The sequence below is a fragment of the Gavia stellata genome, chromosome 3, assembly GCF_030936135.1.
Source record: "Gavia stellata isolate bGavSte3 chromosome 3, bGavSte3.hap2, whole genome shotgun sequence".
Taxonomy (NCBI): Eukaryota; Metazoa; Chordata; class Aves; order Gaviiformes; family Gaviidae; genus Gavia; species Gavia stellata.
Genome location: NC_082596.1, coordinates 50,788,643 through 50,803,588, shown reverse-complemented (window position 1 = coordinate 50,803,588; position 14,946 = coordinate 50,788,643). Strand labels below are relative to the sequence as shown.

The window sequence follows — 14,946 nt, the reverse complement described above, 5'->3', positions numbered from 1 at the left end:
TACATACATATATATATGTACATACATACATATACATACATATTTTATATATATATGTGTGTTTTCTTTTACACCTTGAGGTTATTACTACCATTCCAAATGTTCCCATATGAATTCAGGTGTGGTCTCTATATTTGATATAAATGTGTCTTTTATTCAATTTTAGTTCCAGGACTTGTTTGGAGTCCAAACTGCACATGAAACGTCCCCCTTTTTTTTTTTTCCTCTCTCTTTGCCTTTTTTTTTTTTTGCATAAAGAAACTTGTCCATTTTAGTCCAGAGGCTCTTGCTTTATTCGAATGACGGAGGGTGCACGAGATGTCCTTCTGAGTTCTCGTCTCAGTACATATTCACTGAATTGGGAAGAGTCCACCCCACCTCCACATGAGCCAACAATCTCAAACCCTCTTTGCTGTAACCTCTCAAGTACCTGCAAAAAAGAGGAAACAAACACTGATGCATAAGTAAATAAACAGACTATTTGCTGTCCAAGGACAATAGATGCTGTTTTCAAATGGATCCATCTAGGAAGTAAAAGTGCTTACACAGACCCACTAACTGGTTCCCTTGGCTTCATTGTATTGGACCGATTTCTGCTGACTTTGGCCACTGAACAATAAGAGATAAAATGAAAGAAAATACTTTTTTTTTTTTTTAGTACTCTCAAATACAGTATTCTTCTGTCCACAGGAACATGCATGGAAAAATGCATTCTCTGCTTCACAAAATTTACAATACAACAGAGCAAATACAGGATTCCCTAGCAGACACTGGGAGATGCTGAGCAAACACCTCAACTAAATGGTGACAACGCAGATACTGCGGTCATAATTTCAGAGGTTATCATCATATATTCTAGAGACTTAAAAACCAACCATGATGGCAAAGATTTATGGCTACAGTTACTGTGGTAAAACCTGGGACCTTTTAACTTTAATTACGGGACTAACGAGTTCTGCCTGTTCACCTTCTTTCCTCCCTTTTCACAACCTGAGTGTTGCTTCCAATGGGAAATACAATGGCAAAAAAGAAAAAAATAAAAAAAAAGTAAAAAATAAGGGTCAGGCAGGGCTCCCGGAGCAGCACGGGGATGCACGCATGCAACTCACCCAACGAGCAATGGTATAAAGACCGCAGTTCCCAGCACCGGCTCCAGGCTGATGCAAGCATAGTCTCCTTCCACACCACTTTTTTTTTTTTAATTACGCATATTCATGCTGTTTTACTATAACTGCAGGGCTGAGGCATTGTTTCCCTTGTTTATACTCTTTGCTACTTTCATCATCGTCTTTATCTGTTCTGCTGCCTGGGCTTCCTTCGCCTCACTTGTAAAGCCCCTTCCAGGGCTTCACCAGGGCCAGCTGCGACGGCCACCAGCACCAAGGGGAGGCAGACACTGCCGAACCCCACAGGACATGGGACCCTCTGTCCAGCACGACCAGACCTCACTGGGATTGTGCTGGGAGCAAGTGCCTACCAAGTCTTTCCCAGCTATTTCACCAATTAGCAAATTGGCTTGCATGTGTGCTGGGACAGCAAGGGCAAGCAGAGCAGAAGGCTGCAGAGGATTGGGGTGGGGGGAGAAGCGAGCTGTGGTTTGAAAATGCCTGAAACAAGACATGCCATGCCTTTACATGTGTTGCTTCAGGTCGGCAAAAGTCTTTCCAAAATACCTGAGCATGGCTAATTGCACAGCAGACAAATGTCAAAAAGGAGAGGGTGGGAAAAGAGACTTGGAAGCAACCAACAAAACATCTGTGCAATTTTTGTTTACTCTGAATTTTAGCTTTTAACAATATAAGCCAAAATCCCCCAAATATGTCTCAGTACAAGCCACTGAAAAATAGAGCAGGAGCACTTAGGTCATGGAAAAAAATGTGACAGTAGCAATTGTTAGGAAACTAGCCCAGCCCTAGGCAAATCATTTAGTCTGCACCTCACTCTCCAGGTCTACTGGTAGTCCCTGTCCCTCCTCACATTGTTATTAGGACTGGGAGATGCTTAAGTCCCCAAGAAATGAAAGATGCAGCATTAGTATTATCAACATGGGATCATCATCTCTCTCAAAGCCTGTGCATATTTTGCCACTCTGACTTGGGTTTTTTACATGAGTAAATACAGTTGGCAATTCTTATTTGTGTGACAAAAATGTTAACATCGGGATAAGAGATACACTTCTAAAGGATACAACTGCTTTGACAACTATCATATGACGTCTGGCTAAATAACACTCCTTGAAAGTCCTATCTCTTTTCAGTTGTAATCTTACATGTAGGGCTGTTCTAAAATTGCATTAGTCACTACAACAAAACAACTTTGATGTTTCAGCATGACAGTGAAAGCCAATATGAGACACAACTGTTCAAGCTTAACATGGGTTAACCATATCTCAATTGGTCTACATAGGTCTATCCAGACTCCTGTGTTAAGTGCTAGCACACATGCAGTGCCTGATGAGCTCTCAGTGCATACTGCAGCGCTCAGCTCGCTTCCTCTGGGGAAGGAGCAGAGCACAGCTTCTCTACCTGGAGAGCAGGACCTGGGAGATGGAAAGACGCCAAGCTCAGCTTGCAAGTCTCTTCTCTGTAAGGACTCGCTCATGAGCCTGGAGCATTTAGGAGGCGTATCTAAACCAAACAGCATCAAGAGTGCTAATGACAATTCCAGATGTGAAGACGTGCTCTCATTCCAAAGTGCTGGCTGTGCAGGATGTGCTAACTAGGTGGAGACAGGTGTGTGAGGCTGGTTGTTTTTATCCAACAAAGGATAAACCAGATGACACTATAACTTATAAGTTTATTATAATTCTTCCAGAAATTACCTGCATTTGTCTCCCAGATCTTTTCTTATCCATTTCATAACAGCTAGTGATTTTAGATATTGCTACATCCTCTACTATGCCATAATAAATTAGGAAAAACTGCTGAAAGCGAAAGAGGAGGGTCTTCCCTGAGACCACAGAAACAGATGGGTCTCTATTTGCAATAAGCAGACATGCCTTTGTTTTGTTACCTCAGCAAGGAGGAAGATTGAGCATGTTGTCTTCATTCAAAGTATATGGTGATTTATTCAAGAAGTATTAGAAAGGTCTTTATCAAATGCAAAAGACCTGGGTAACACTGGAAAAATGACACACTAGTTTTTAACACCACCTGTGATAACTTCCCCCCTACTGTACCTTCCACATTACATGCCTTGCCTGATAGTCACGTTGAAAGACCAAAGCCCTCCCAGGATGTCCCAGTTCAAGGGGTAGCAGAGGGGGCTGAGGCAAAGTCCCCTCTGACGGTAAGACTCCCCCGATGCCTTCTCTTGCGGCTGCAGGCTGCTCCCTTCTCCAGAAATACTGGGTCCTGTTTCAGGAGGGAGGAGGAAGAGGCTGGCTGTGTTCTCCCTCTGTGGAAGTGTGGCCCTCCTTCCAGTAGCTGGCCAATGCTACTGTCCAGTGTCTCTTTCTCACATTAATTTCCCTTTCCCATCACTTCTCCCCTGTCACATCCAGAGCAAAGAGACCAGGGCTTCACTTTTTGCTCCTCCATTCTTCATATTTAGTTTCAGAGCTCCTGTGGACTCTGGCAAATCAGAGCACCTCCACTACCTTTCCCAGGTGAAGAGACAGAGCCCAATGCTCTCAACTGCTCTCTGGAGATGTGGCATCTTCCCTCCCTGGCTTGAGATGTCCCTGTGCCCTCTCATCAATCCAGAAAACAATTTACAACAAGCAGGGCAAGAGACTGGAAGGAGGCTTGAATGGTCGCCCCTATATTTAGATGCCAAAAAATGTTTCTCCAAATATACAATGTCTTTATCCTGAGGCAAACATTTACCTCCTAAAGCAGGTTCTTAACACTACTGTAGTTTGCTTGCAAAGAGATTTGGTCATGATACGTGTGAATTAGGTTAAGAAAGCAGCCCTGACCCACAGAAGTGAATAACTAGCTCAAAGCCTCCAACTGATTTTGTTCATCAAAATGCTCCAGTGACAGGGAAGAGGGTCAACCCACTGGTACCCGGTCAGCAGGCTCCCTTCCAAAAAATGCATACATGACTTCCTACCTGAACTGAGTTGAGGTGACAGTATCCGTTCAGTGGAAATCGGATGACATGCGTCGAGTCGTGATTCCAGCCGGCATTGACAGAATTACACATCACGTCACCAATTTCTGGAAACACTTCTTCTATCAATGACTTATCGCCACTCAGCGTAATCCTCTCTCCTAGATCTGGGGCAACTCGCACCACCAGGCACTCACAGGACTTTGAGAAGCGGCCACTCTCCCGGTCCTGTTTCCACCTTTCCATCTCTCCTAGCATGGGCTGAAGCTGGAAATACTTTGCTTCTTCATATAACAAACTGTAGTCCTGAAAGACACATATATTACTGTACACAATTAAGAAAGAGGCATTGCTAATGTACCGCTTAATGTATATGGTTATTCAGACTAACACCGCTCTAGATCTGGAATGCTTCAGACATAGTTCATAATTACTGTGTAGGAAGGTGTAATAAAATAACAGTGCAAGCAAAAATAACCATCAGCCACTTGAGACAGACTGCATATAGCAGCGTTTGGGAGGGGAGGGGTAGGCTATGCGTGCTTAACTCCCTCCTACTATAGAATAATCCAGGCAAAAATCCCACTTTTTCCCATATTTTATCCCTGTAGTGATGTCATAAAATAATGACCTCATTGAACAGATGGAACAGAATTCAATCAGGATTCAGAAAATTCATCACTAGGATCCATCGCGTCTTACAGCAATACTAGCAGGCATTGTAACAGGTATAAGAATGTAAATGAGGGAGCCTGCGATGGTTCTAAGTGTAAAATGATTCAGATATTTGCATAATGAATTGCACATATACTGCATTTTAAAAATTAAGTATTTTTTAATACCTCCCCATTTTGCCAACAGTATTGTTTACTACATCGTCTCAAATGTCAGAGGAAAGAGAACGCGTTTCTAAGCATAGCTAGTAATGAAGTAATTTAGAACTGATGATCTGGAGTCTGTGTACTGCCATTTTTTAAATTAAAAGAAAAAATCTTGTTTTTCTAGATTTAAGAGTGTAAGACCATTTGGAAAATATTTATACAGAGAAAAGCAATACATGAGAATTAGGGAAGACAGAGGAACAGAATGACAACAAAGGAAGACAGCAAACAGTCAATAAGGCCCTGAATTTGAGCTACAGACAGAATGCTTTATGAGGATGGGACTCCTAAATCATGCTCAAAATACTGCTTACATTTAATGTGCAACAAAAAAGTCACCTAATCTATATATTTCTAAGAAACAAGGGCCGCTGTTCAATTCAAGCACCGATCTTTTGGACACCTTAAAGTGTAACTGGGAAGGACACCCCTTTGAACACCATGTTGGTTGGGTGAACTTGCTGGGAGTTATGTTTTTAATTTCAGCACAGCTACAGTATATTTATGTGTTTAAAAGGCTCTGCAGATATAACTTCTTAATATTGCACAGAAGGTGGGTTTTCCTTTTTCTGTATTTCTGATTACCTTCAGAACAAGTGCCGAGAGCACCACAAAGCCACTCTATGGCTTCAGAAGAGGGATATGATGCTTATCGGCTAGTTCCAAACTCCCACATTATTCAGGTAGGTCTACCCTTGTCACGCACGGGAGAAGTAAGCATGTGTCTACAGCAGATGATTCAAAGGTTGCTGCAACACAGCTCTTGAACTCAACCTCACACCTATTATGACCCAAACACCTGAAAATCTGTCTCAGACATGAGGGATAAAAGACTGCACACCAGTGTGAACTGCTCTAACCCTTCCCCATCACCTCTTCTGTTCAGTCTGAATTGCTGTATTTCCTACGGTGAACTAATGGCACAGCCAGCTACGCTGATATGCATTCATTAAGTAACGATAGAGATCTGTTCTGATTGCAACCGCGGTCTCCGGTGCTCTCTTTGCTGACACCACATATACACCCACTACCTACAAGCAGATAAACACAGAACATCACATGGAGTCCGAAGCTCTACCTCTGTAGGCTGTCTAACATGGCAAACTACCACAAATTTAATTTGTTATTAAAAAGAAAAAAAGCAGGCTCTTTAATAAAGATTAAATAATAAACATGGAACTATTCATCCCTGACTTCTCTACAACTCCAAAATTAAACTTGCAGTATGCATTCAAGAGTCTGAGGGAGAAAATATTCTATGGCTTAATGGTCAAATATTACCATGTGTGCAGTTTATTTTGTCAATACTGTGATTCCCACACCATTCTCTGAATTTCAGCGTGGGAGTGGAAGCCGGAGCTGCTGCAATCAGAGGGGAAGCATAAAAGCAGATGAGAGGACAAGCAATCAGCAAAGCTCACAAGCGGTCAGTTCCAGATTGTAACATCCTTTCTGTCTCCATCAGCATTCTACGATATTTAATCTCCCTAGGTCAAACATGGCAAGGTTGCTCCATTACGCTACAGCCAGGAGGGGAAAATTTAATATCGATGCCACTCGAGGAAAGGCTGACAGATGCCACTTTAGCAAACCCACGCTTACTTCTGCCACATACCTGAAATCGAACACCATACCCTACAAGTCATCCCCCCCATCTAGGGCTCTGTTTTGACTACATGCCAGATACTTGCTTTACCAAGGTACATGCAAAACACTGAAGCCCCTCGAAATCTCACCTTGAAATCATCAGGAATGAGGAGTTTCGATGTCCTTAAAAAATTCAAGATATATCTGAACATCTGCCCATCTCTGTCGATGAAGTAATGCTGCTTGAGACTGTCGAGGACAATGGGCTCCGTGCCATCGAAAAGCCGGCCGATTCTGGAGAGGAAACAAGAGGCGAGCAGCAGGGTCAGACCAAGCTTGGCTCAGCAGCCGCTCAAACAGCACGACACTGCAAAAACCCCTCGTGCCGACTTCACCGAAGCAGTTCTGCGGCTCCACTTCGTAAGAAAAGGGTTGGTTTCAAACGACGATTTAAGCTGGGTGTTTTCCAGCACAGCCTCAAAAACTTTTAAGCAGCACAGCTCTGCTGGGGAGATGGAGGGGCAAGCAGCTGGGGCAGGAGCCTCTCACACCAGCCTCATTGCCCAGATCAGTGTGTCATGATAGGACACCCCTTCCATGATTTTGGACATCTCTCTCAGTAGCCCCCATTAGCAGACCCCGTCCCCCCAGATGCACCAACCCCCTTGGTTGACTTCCTTCTGCTTTCCGGGGGACTGCACGGTGAACCTGATTTAGTTTGGAAATTGCACTTGGGAAATGGTGGGTTTTGGTTGTTTGCTCGGGTTTTGTTTGTTTTTAAACTCAGTTCATTTTTTGGATGCCATTTACTGCAACCAACAATTGGACAGGCACAACTGAGGGTACAGCACATTGTGGGAATAAGAAGCTGGGGATACAAGGCTAGAATTTTTCAATGTGAGGTAACAATTTCACAGTAAAAATTAACTGTTTGTTGCAGGTATCAATTAGCACACACTAAAACAATCAGGAAAAACCCCTCAGTTTTTACAGAGGCCACCCACCGACCACCAGAAACACACAGCCACCTAGAGAGCCTCCGTCTGCCAACAGTTCTTGCAACATCAACAGCTGGGCACACACGTTTTCTAGACGTGTGCCCCACAAACCTGCTTTTGTTAGAGCAGCAGGAAAGGCTGAAAACTCTGAAGAAAAAAAACACCACCAGAGTAACACAAAATACATGTTGTGTTTCTGCACCAGGGCGTTCGCAAAACGCTCCTGAGTCATTTGCAGTTTCCCAATGAAATCAGCAGGAGTAACTGGTATGTTTGATTTTGTGTGTCTGTTCATACATCTGCATGTGCAATGTGGAAGTTCTTTTTGATTCTTTCCAACACCAGAACTGTAAACAAAACGGTCTCGAAATAGCTCCCTTGCGATACATCACATGGGCACTCTGCGTGACATTCGGGATGCGATTTCAGAGCCTTGTCAGAACCTGTTATATTCTGCAATATTCTGCAGGTTCTGCGTTTTCATTATTTTAATGAAAAGGCTCATTTGTCTGTAGTTTTTGTCCCAGTATAACCGATCTGTTTCGGGAACCAGCACAGTAAAACCTCTGCAGGTTACTAAAGAGCATACAATAGCATCAGCGTACATCAGCACAGAGCTAGAGGACCAACAGGCACTTCTGTTCCCTGATCATGCTCAGTTTGTGGCGTAGGTAAGGTACAAATCTGTCTTCTCACAAAAAGGATAGAGCAAGCAAAACGAACAGTCACGGCACCCTATTTTTGTTATAAAAGAAGTGAAGAAACAACCATTCCCCACCACCAGTAGAAGGAAAAAGCACCAAACCCTCAGAGGTGATCAGCCCTCCTGGCTGCACAAAGCATCCCAGGCCGAGACACAGCCCCGTCCGTCAGCCAGCAGAAGGGGATCTCCAGGAAAGGTTCAAGAGGCAAAAGACAGAAGCGGGTCCCAAAGAGGGGGAGACGGCAGGACATGCAGTGGGGTCTCAGGGAACTGCAGAGGGACAGGGCTCCAGGTGACCACACACCACTTCACACCCACAGCCATACACCGTCCCTTTGAAAATGGCACAGCCAACCCGAATGGAGTTTGAAGTGACGTCCCCGCCTGCAGCAGGGACCTCAGTAGTACACCTGCTAATGGGTTGTGAACAGAATGCAAGTTTTAGCTATTCTTTCTCACCAGCTGGGAGAGAAGACGACCAGGAAAGAAACAGAACCCCATTAACCTCAACCGGCCATTTACAATTCTGTAGGAAATGCCTGAATCAATTCAAGCCACATGCAATCTGTAACCTATAAGGAATTAAATGTATTTCACAGGATGATCAGGTACAAATAATTTTTTCAAAGCCATCTCTTAGAACGATTCAAGCTTTCTTCCTTGGACACTTGTTACTGCCTGCCCTGCTGCTCAAAATTTAAGCTGCGACAGGCCGTATAATACAGGTTCCTGTTCACTAGGTGGATGAGCAACACTTATGTCTAACATGGATGCACTTGGCATTTAGAATTAATTTTCCCCTATACTCAAGCATGTAGTCTTGGAATCTATCATGGAATTCACACACAAAACTTATATATTTGGCCAAGTCAGTCATTACTGAAATGTATAATGGTAATTGGTTTCTGCAGCATCTTCCTAGTTCTAAATTACTACTATAATTACATATTTTAAACCTCTAGGCTTTTTGTCTTCATTTTCTTAATTGTTTAGGAGAAGAACAAGAAGTATCAGAGGATGGAGCCTTCTGACAAAACCATAATGCTGACAAGAGCGCACAACCACCAGGAGTGCTGCTTGGGACCTGCAAGCCGTTGGGTCTGGGCTGGAAGAGTTAACAGAAACCGCTGCCTTAGTGCACTGCTGCTTTGCAGCAGCAGAAAAACCCAAGGAACTGCAAAGTCCCAATTCCTCCCCCAGGATCACTTCGAAATACACAACTGCACTATGTTAAAAAGGCTCTGGAAGGATAGACCCCCAGCAGAGAGACTTCTGTAAACAAAATTAAAGCCTTTTTCCTTTTCAGATGCAAAAATGTAGATTCCAGCTTCCTACACACGGCCTCCAGGGCAAGACTTGAGATAATATGGGACCCAAATGTGGTGGCATGGTCCTTTTCCTAAGCTGCATTTGCTACATCCATCAGGAGAAGAGACTGGGTTATGCCAGGATCTGGGGAACAATGAAGGTGTTCACCCTGCAGCCTCCACCCCCCCATACTCTTGGATTCCTGGAAGCACAGCAGCACGCTCTCTGCTGTGCTTTGCTTGGCAACTTTTCTATACAATAATATTTGAGTAACCATCCTCCCTGTCACCCATAGCTCCACTGTTACTCCTGCGTGGTCTCACACTGCAATTATAAATGCTTAAGACACATCAATCCGCTGGCACAAGAAGGGACTGTTAAGTCATGTTTATTATAATTTCACTTCCCAAGAAAACCTGAAAGATGTTTTTCCCCCATCCCCTTCTTGACAACGTTGGCCAATGATTGGCAAAGATAACTTTTTTTAAATGACAAATACGTAACAGCTGAATGGATTTCCAAACAGGAAAGTGCTTTGAAGGAGGCTTGCAAAATAAGCTGATAATTATATGCAGAATTAGCCAAATATCAAGGGTAAAGGATAAAAAACTGTAGTCCATTTACAAGAAAATGTACTTCTGAAATATTTAATTAAAACTAACAGGCTGGAATTTTCTGTATATAAGGAAAATTAATGTCCCATGGGTTGAAAGTGCGACCTCCAATGGGTAATAATTAATGTCTGTGGCTTTAAGTATCATATTCCACTGTCAGAAATTGAATGCTTCAAGGGTTGAAAATACAACCAGTGGAAAACTCTGCTTCCGTCAGAGAATTAGGTATTACTTTAAGGACATAAAACAGGTACAGCAGCAAGCCTGGTTTTAGTGGGGAGAAGACAACTGGATATGGAAGAGATCAATGTTTTACTTCCCTAAAATACTGTAGGGATCCTTCTCCCCACAGATCAGCACTCCCATAGCAGTGTTTCTAGACCAAAAAGCTAGCATGGGAAGATGACATTGCTTACAGGATTTTTCAAATTCTTCAGAAACAAGTCCTGTTTGTCAAGTACAAACATATACTCAGTCTGCAGCAAAACAGTATACATAGTGTGTTTATAACCTTGCTCACTCAGTGTATAAATATTTACATATATTATTATACACAAAGAGAAAGACTTCCCTTTAGTATATTCTGCCTCAGTTGAGAATTTGGGAAAGCAGCAATAATTAGGAACAATATGGCCAATATTAATTAACTATTGCACAACTTAACACTAAGAAAAATGACACAGTTCTGCAGATTGTTTTAGCAGCTTCAGTGGGCAGAGCTAAAATTCTTCCCTTCTGTAATCAAAGGGATACAAGGAACATGGAAAAGCAGCAAGCCTTGATGTCTTGTCTGTAAGCATGCAGAATACTGCATTACCTTCAATATAAGGTAGAAATAAACCTTTTTTTTTCTAAGAAAACACAGATTCCATATTATTGAATATATTCAGTATATTATTTCTCGTATTATTATAATTATCAGAGGACAAAAACTCAAAACTGATTTTTTTTTTTTTTGCAATAAACTATTTTCAAGAGTGCTAAGCTGTCAGCTTTCCCTGCTCTCTGTGTTTTCTGCAGAACAACAAAAAGGGGGGGGAACTCCTGGCGTTTAATAACACGGCAGAGGGAACTGTGCAGGAGGAAGAGCATCGGTGACGTTGTGGCACCCACAACCCTGTGCTAATGGCAGGGCAAGAAACTACCTGGGACTCCACCAAGGTCAGATAGTGGCAAGGGGCAAAGCACCCATGAAAACACATCTCCCTCCAGTAATGAATTACATGGCAAAGAAAAAGTATTTTAGTTGAAATCTTACTCACCTGGTTGGAGCCGCTGTGGCAAAGTGAGTAGGGGTTTGGCCCTTAAAAGGATAAGTGAATGCAAGTTTTACTATCACATCATTTATATGGCTAATGGGAATGCTTATTTAACACTCCGGGGTGTGCGGAGAGCGAGCTGGAATAGGCTTTTACATTTTTTTTTCTCTGTGACTTTTTAGTCCACGTTGTCCTTATTAATTTCTTTTCATTTTCTTTTACTAAGTGCTCAAAGGCAATTTGCATAAGAGCCCGTTATAAATTAGATCTGTTTAATGGTATGCTCATCTCATGGCTATTTAATTTTACTTCCTCATATGTCTAAATTACATAATTTTGCACTGTCCCCTAGAAGCTAGTACATTTGAAGAGGTTTCCACGCCAGGGACAAATTCTGTCCTACCCAAATAGAGAATGATGATGTTTCTATTCTTTTTTCAGAGGACCACTATGATAGTAACAACCTGCTCTTTTTTGAAAACCTCATGTCATTTAGAACCATAGTAACTGAATACCCAGCAATCTTTATAACTCTGCATAACAAAAGTTGGCTAATAAACATGATGTAACATAATACATTTGCGATTTTCAGGAACATATATTATGAAAACCGCATTTTAACCAAATACCCTGTTGTAATCTCTTGCTCTCAGTGCTATTATAATTTCTTCTTATCTCTTCCTACTTACATTTAATTTAAGGTTTCATGTCCATGAGTCTCAGGAATTCCTTGGCACAGACAGTTCCTACATTATCAGACGAGGCATGAATACAATGATTATAAAGCAAAGATAATGGGGAAAAATGTATTAAAACCTAAAATCTCATTAAACCTCATTAAAGGTATTTATATAGGAGCAAGAAGGATGTATGGGAGGAGGTATTAAAACACCAGTTCTTATGAGATTTAAAAGAAAAGGTTACATGGCATTTTAAAGAACAGATAAATCCCAGATACTGAGTAGAAGGATGCAAACCTTTGTGGAAATATTTGCTAAACATTAAAGAACTGAATATTTTACATGGAGAATTTCAAACATGTTAAGATTGTTATTCGAGCATAGAAGTAAAAGAAAAGGTAAGGGCAAGCTCAGAGGGCTAATAAAACCTTTAAAAGAAATTGAGATAGACAAGCAGTGGTGAATAGTCTTAAATGCAGAGTAAAGCATGTGAGGAGCAGACGGGAAGAATCTGAAATGAGTGAGGTGTTATCATCAGGGAACGCATCAGAGACCAGAAAAAAAGTACCATGGGATTTGCTATGACCTGCCTGATCAGAGGCAGCACCAGGAGCAGAGATGAAAGAAAATCAGGCATATTACAAAATGAACTGATAGCCATTGGATCTAACCCACATGGACAAACTGACTCATTAACTGGAAAAGAACAAATTGCACAATACCATGTAGTCATGTTGCAGGAAGGCTACTTACACGAGAGCGAACTACGGCTTTCTACGCCACAGATGAGCATATAGATGATGAGACGTGTAACGAAATAACAGCCGAACGAAAGAGGACATGTGGGTCACAGGAAACATTGAGGTGAACTAAAAAATGGATGGCTAAGACTCCAGAAGTCAATAGGAACACCCTAATCTCTGCCTGAAATGGAAGTTTTTCCAAGAAAAATTAAAACCCGTGTTTTCCCTGCTAAACAGGTGATCTAGCTACCTAGGAGATTAACAACAGAAGTAATAATTATACTACGAAATACAGCTAATATAGGAACTCCCCTGATGTATACAACATACCGGTTGACAGCCTTATGGTGGGTGCAGAGTGCCCGAATGTCCAACAGAAGTAGGACAAAAAAATGTAGGCTCTGTCACAGCCTTCTCCAGGGATGTTCAAACCCCCATTCCCAAACTCAGGACCATCATCCACACAGACCCAAATGGCACTTGTAGAAACACTGACGTTTTAGAAAAGAAAGGAATAAATGGTTGGGATGGGATGTCAAGAGCTGGTGACTCATGGCCAAAAAACTATGTATGTGGGCAGATGGAAACCATCTCCCACGTTGCATGATGGCAGCAAGGGCGAGGCCAGGAGAGCACTATCCCCAGACTGGGGGATGATGGGCCAGAGAGTTTCTGTTTACCATATACCTTCTTCCTCTCCGCTGGTATACCAAAGAGATACAGACAGATAAGAGGAGCAGGCTGCAACCCAAATCTGCATCTTTTCACACAAGGCTGGGCAGATAAGTGTTTGAAAAGCAATTTCAATATGGTGGCAGCCAAACCTCCTGAACCTCTAGGTTGCGTTACAGGCTTCAGATGTGGCTGAGAGGGGTCTGTCCTCTGCTCTCCAGCTGTTCCCCCACCCCAAACCAGGATCCTTATCCCCACATTCCCCATCACTTTTGACAAAGTGAGGTTCCTCCATCTGCCAGACACTGAAGTTGCTGACACTTCCCAAGACATCCCGTCTATCCCCGACCCTCACAGTTTTGCTTGTCTCCAGATACCAAGCACTCCCTCAAGCTCTTTTGCTACCATACAGACCCATCTCCAGAAAACTTGAGTCTTGCAGTCCCAAAACAGGCTGTTCCTTCAGCCAAACCACTGTCTACACAGTAGTACCACAGCCCCTCTCTTCCTGCAGGACCCTGAGACATGTCTCCGACCAGCCGGCTCTCTGAGCGACCCACCCTGCATGCCAAGTCAAGGGGACTGCGCAGGGGAGGAGGCTGCAGATACCTGCCACCATCCCTCCCACCAAGAGAGGCGTTTTGCTTCATTCAGCCATTTGTGAGGACATCAGGCAATGAGCAGCTACGCACAACGGCTCACCTGCACACCCGCTGCTCCATAGTCGCTGCTTGACCACTGGTATTTTGTGCTTTACAATGCCATCTCTCTCCTTGATCTTCTTTTTCAGGCTTGCACATGCACTGGATATACTGAAGAGCAAACCGCAAGCCTTTAAGTCCCACATCTCCTACAGCGTTTCGTATCTTGCAAATAAGTCCTTAAAAACTTTTTCGTTTTCCAGAGCATATCAAAACCACTTTTCCTAAAATCGTTTAAACCAATGAAATGTTACATCAATTATTCATGCAAATACTTTTTCCATCTCTGTTTTTTGCAACCAAGTTTTCCTGGCAATGATAACATTTCACAGAAAAATTAACAAATATTCTCTTTGCTTGCCAAGATAATTTTAATAAGCTTGAATCCGATTTCATTGAGGTACGTTATTTATGTTTTATCTTGAGGGAAGCTGCCTATTAAGTTAGTAGCAACCGTGTCCTTTTGCTTATGATATGGTTATTACCAAGTTATCAGAAGTACCTTTAAGTTATTAGGGTGCAATGGCAAATTAAGTACTTTGCGTCATAATTAGCTAATAACTTTTGAATTATATTTTAATCATGTTTAAGATAGTCAGGTTTGCTGTGAGTACAGATAATGGAGGACAGGAGCAGAACTGGAGTGTTTATCGTTCAATACCAAAAGCCAGAAAGTAGCTAAACTGGTGGATACACAACATCCCAAAGGCCGTGATAATCTATATATTCAGAACAATGAACGCC

General features: G+C 42.5%; 1 protein-coding gene across 1 annotated transcript in view; it reads right to left on the bottom strand.

The window, feature by feature from the left end:
* Positions 1–271: 271 nt before the first annotated feature.
* KCTD1 (potassium channel tetramerization domain containing 1) overlaps positions 272–14,946 on the bottom strand; it is a 34,298-nt gene continuing 19,623 nt past the window's right edge. Inside the window, exons 3-5 of the mRNA XM_059815505.1 lie at positions 6,674–6,818; positions 4,057–4,362; positions 272–430 (exon numbers count right to left, since the gene is read on the bottom strand). Coding sequence (XP_059671488.1) covers positions 272–430; positions 4,057–4,362; positions 6,674–6,818 — 610 coding nt within the window. The remainder of the gene's footprint in view (positions 431–4,056; positions 4,363–6,673; positions 6,819–14,946) is intronic.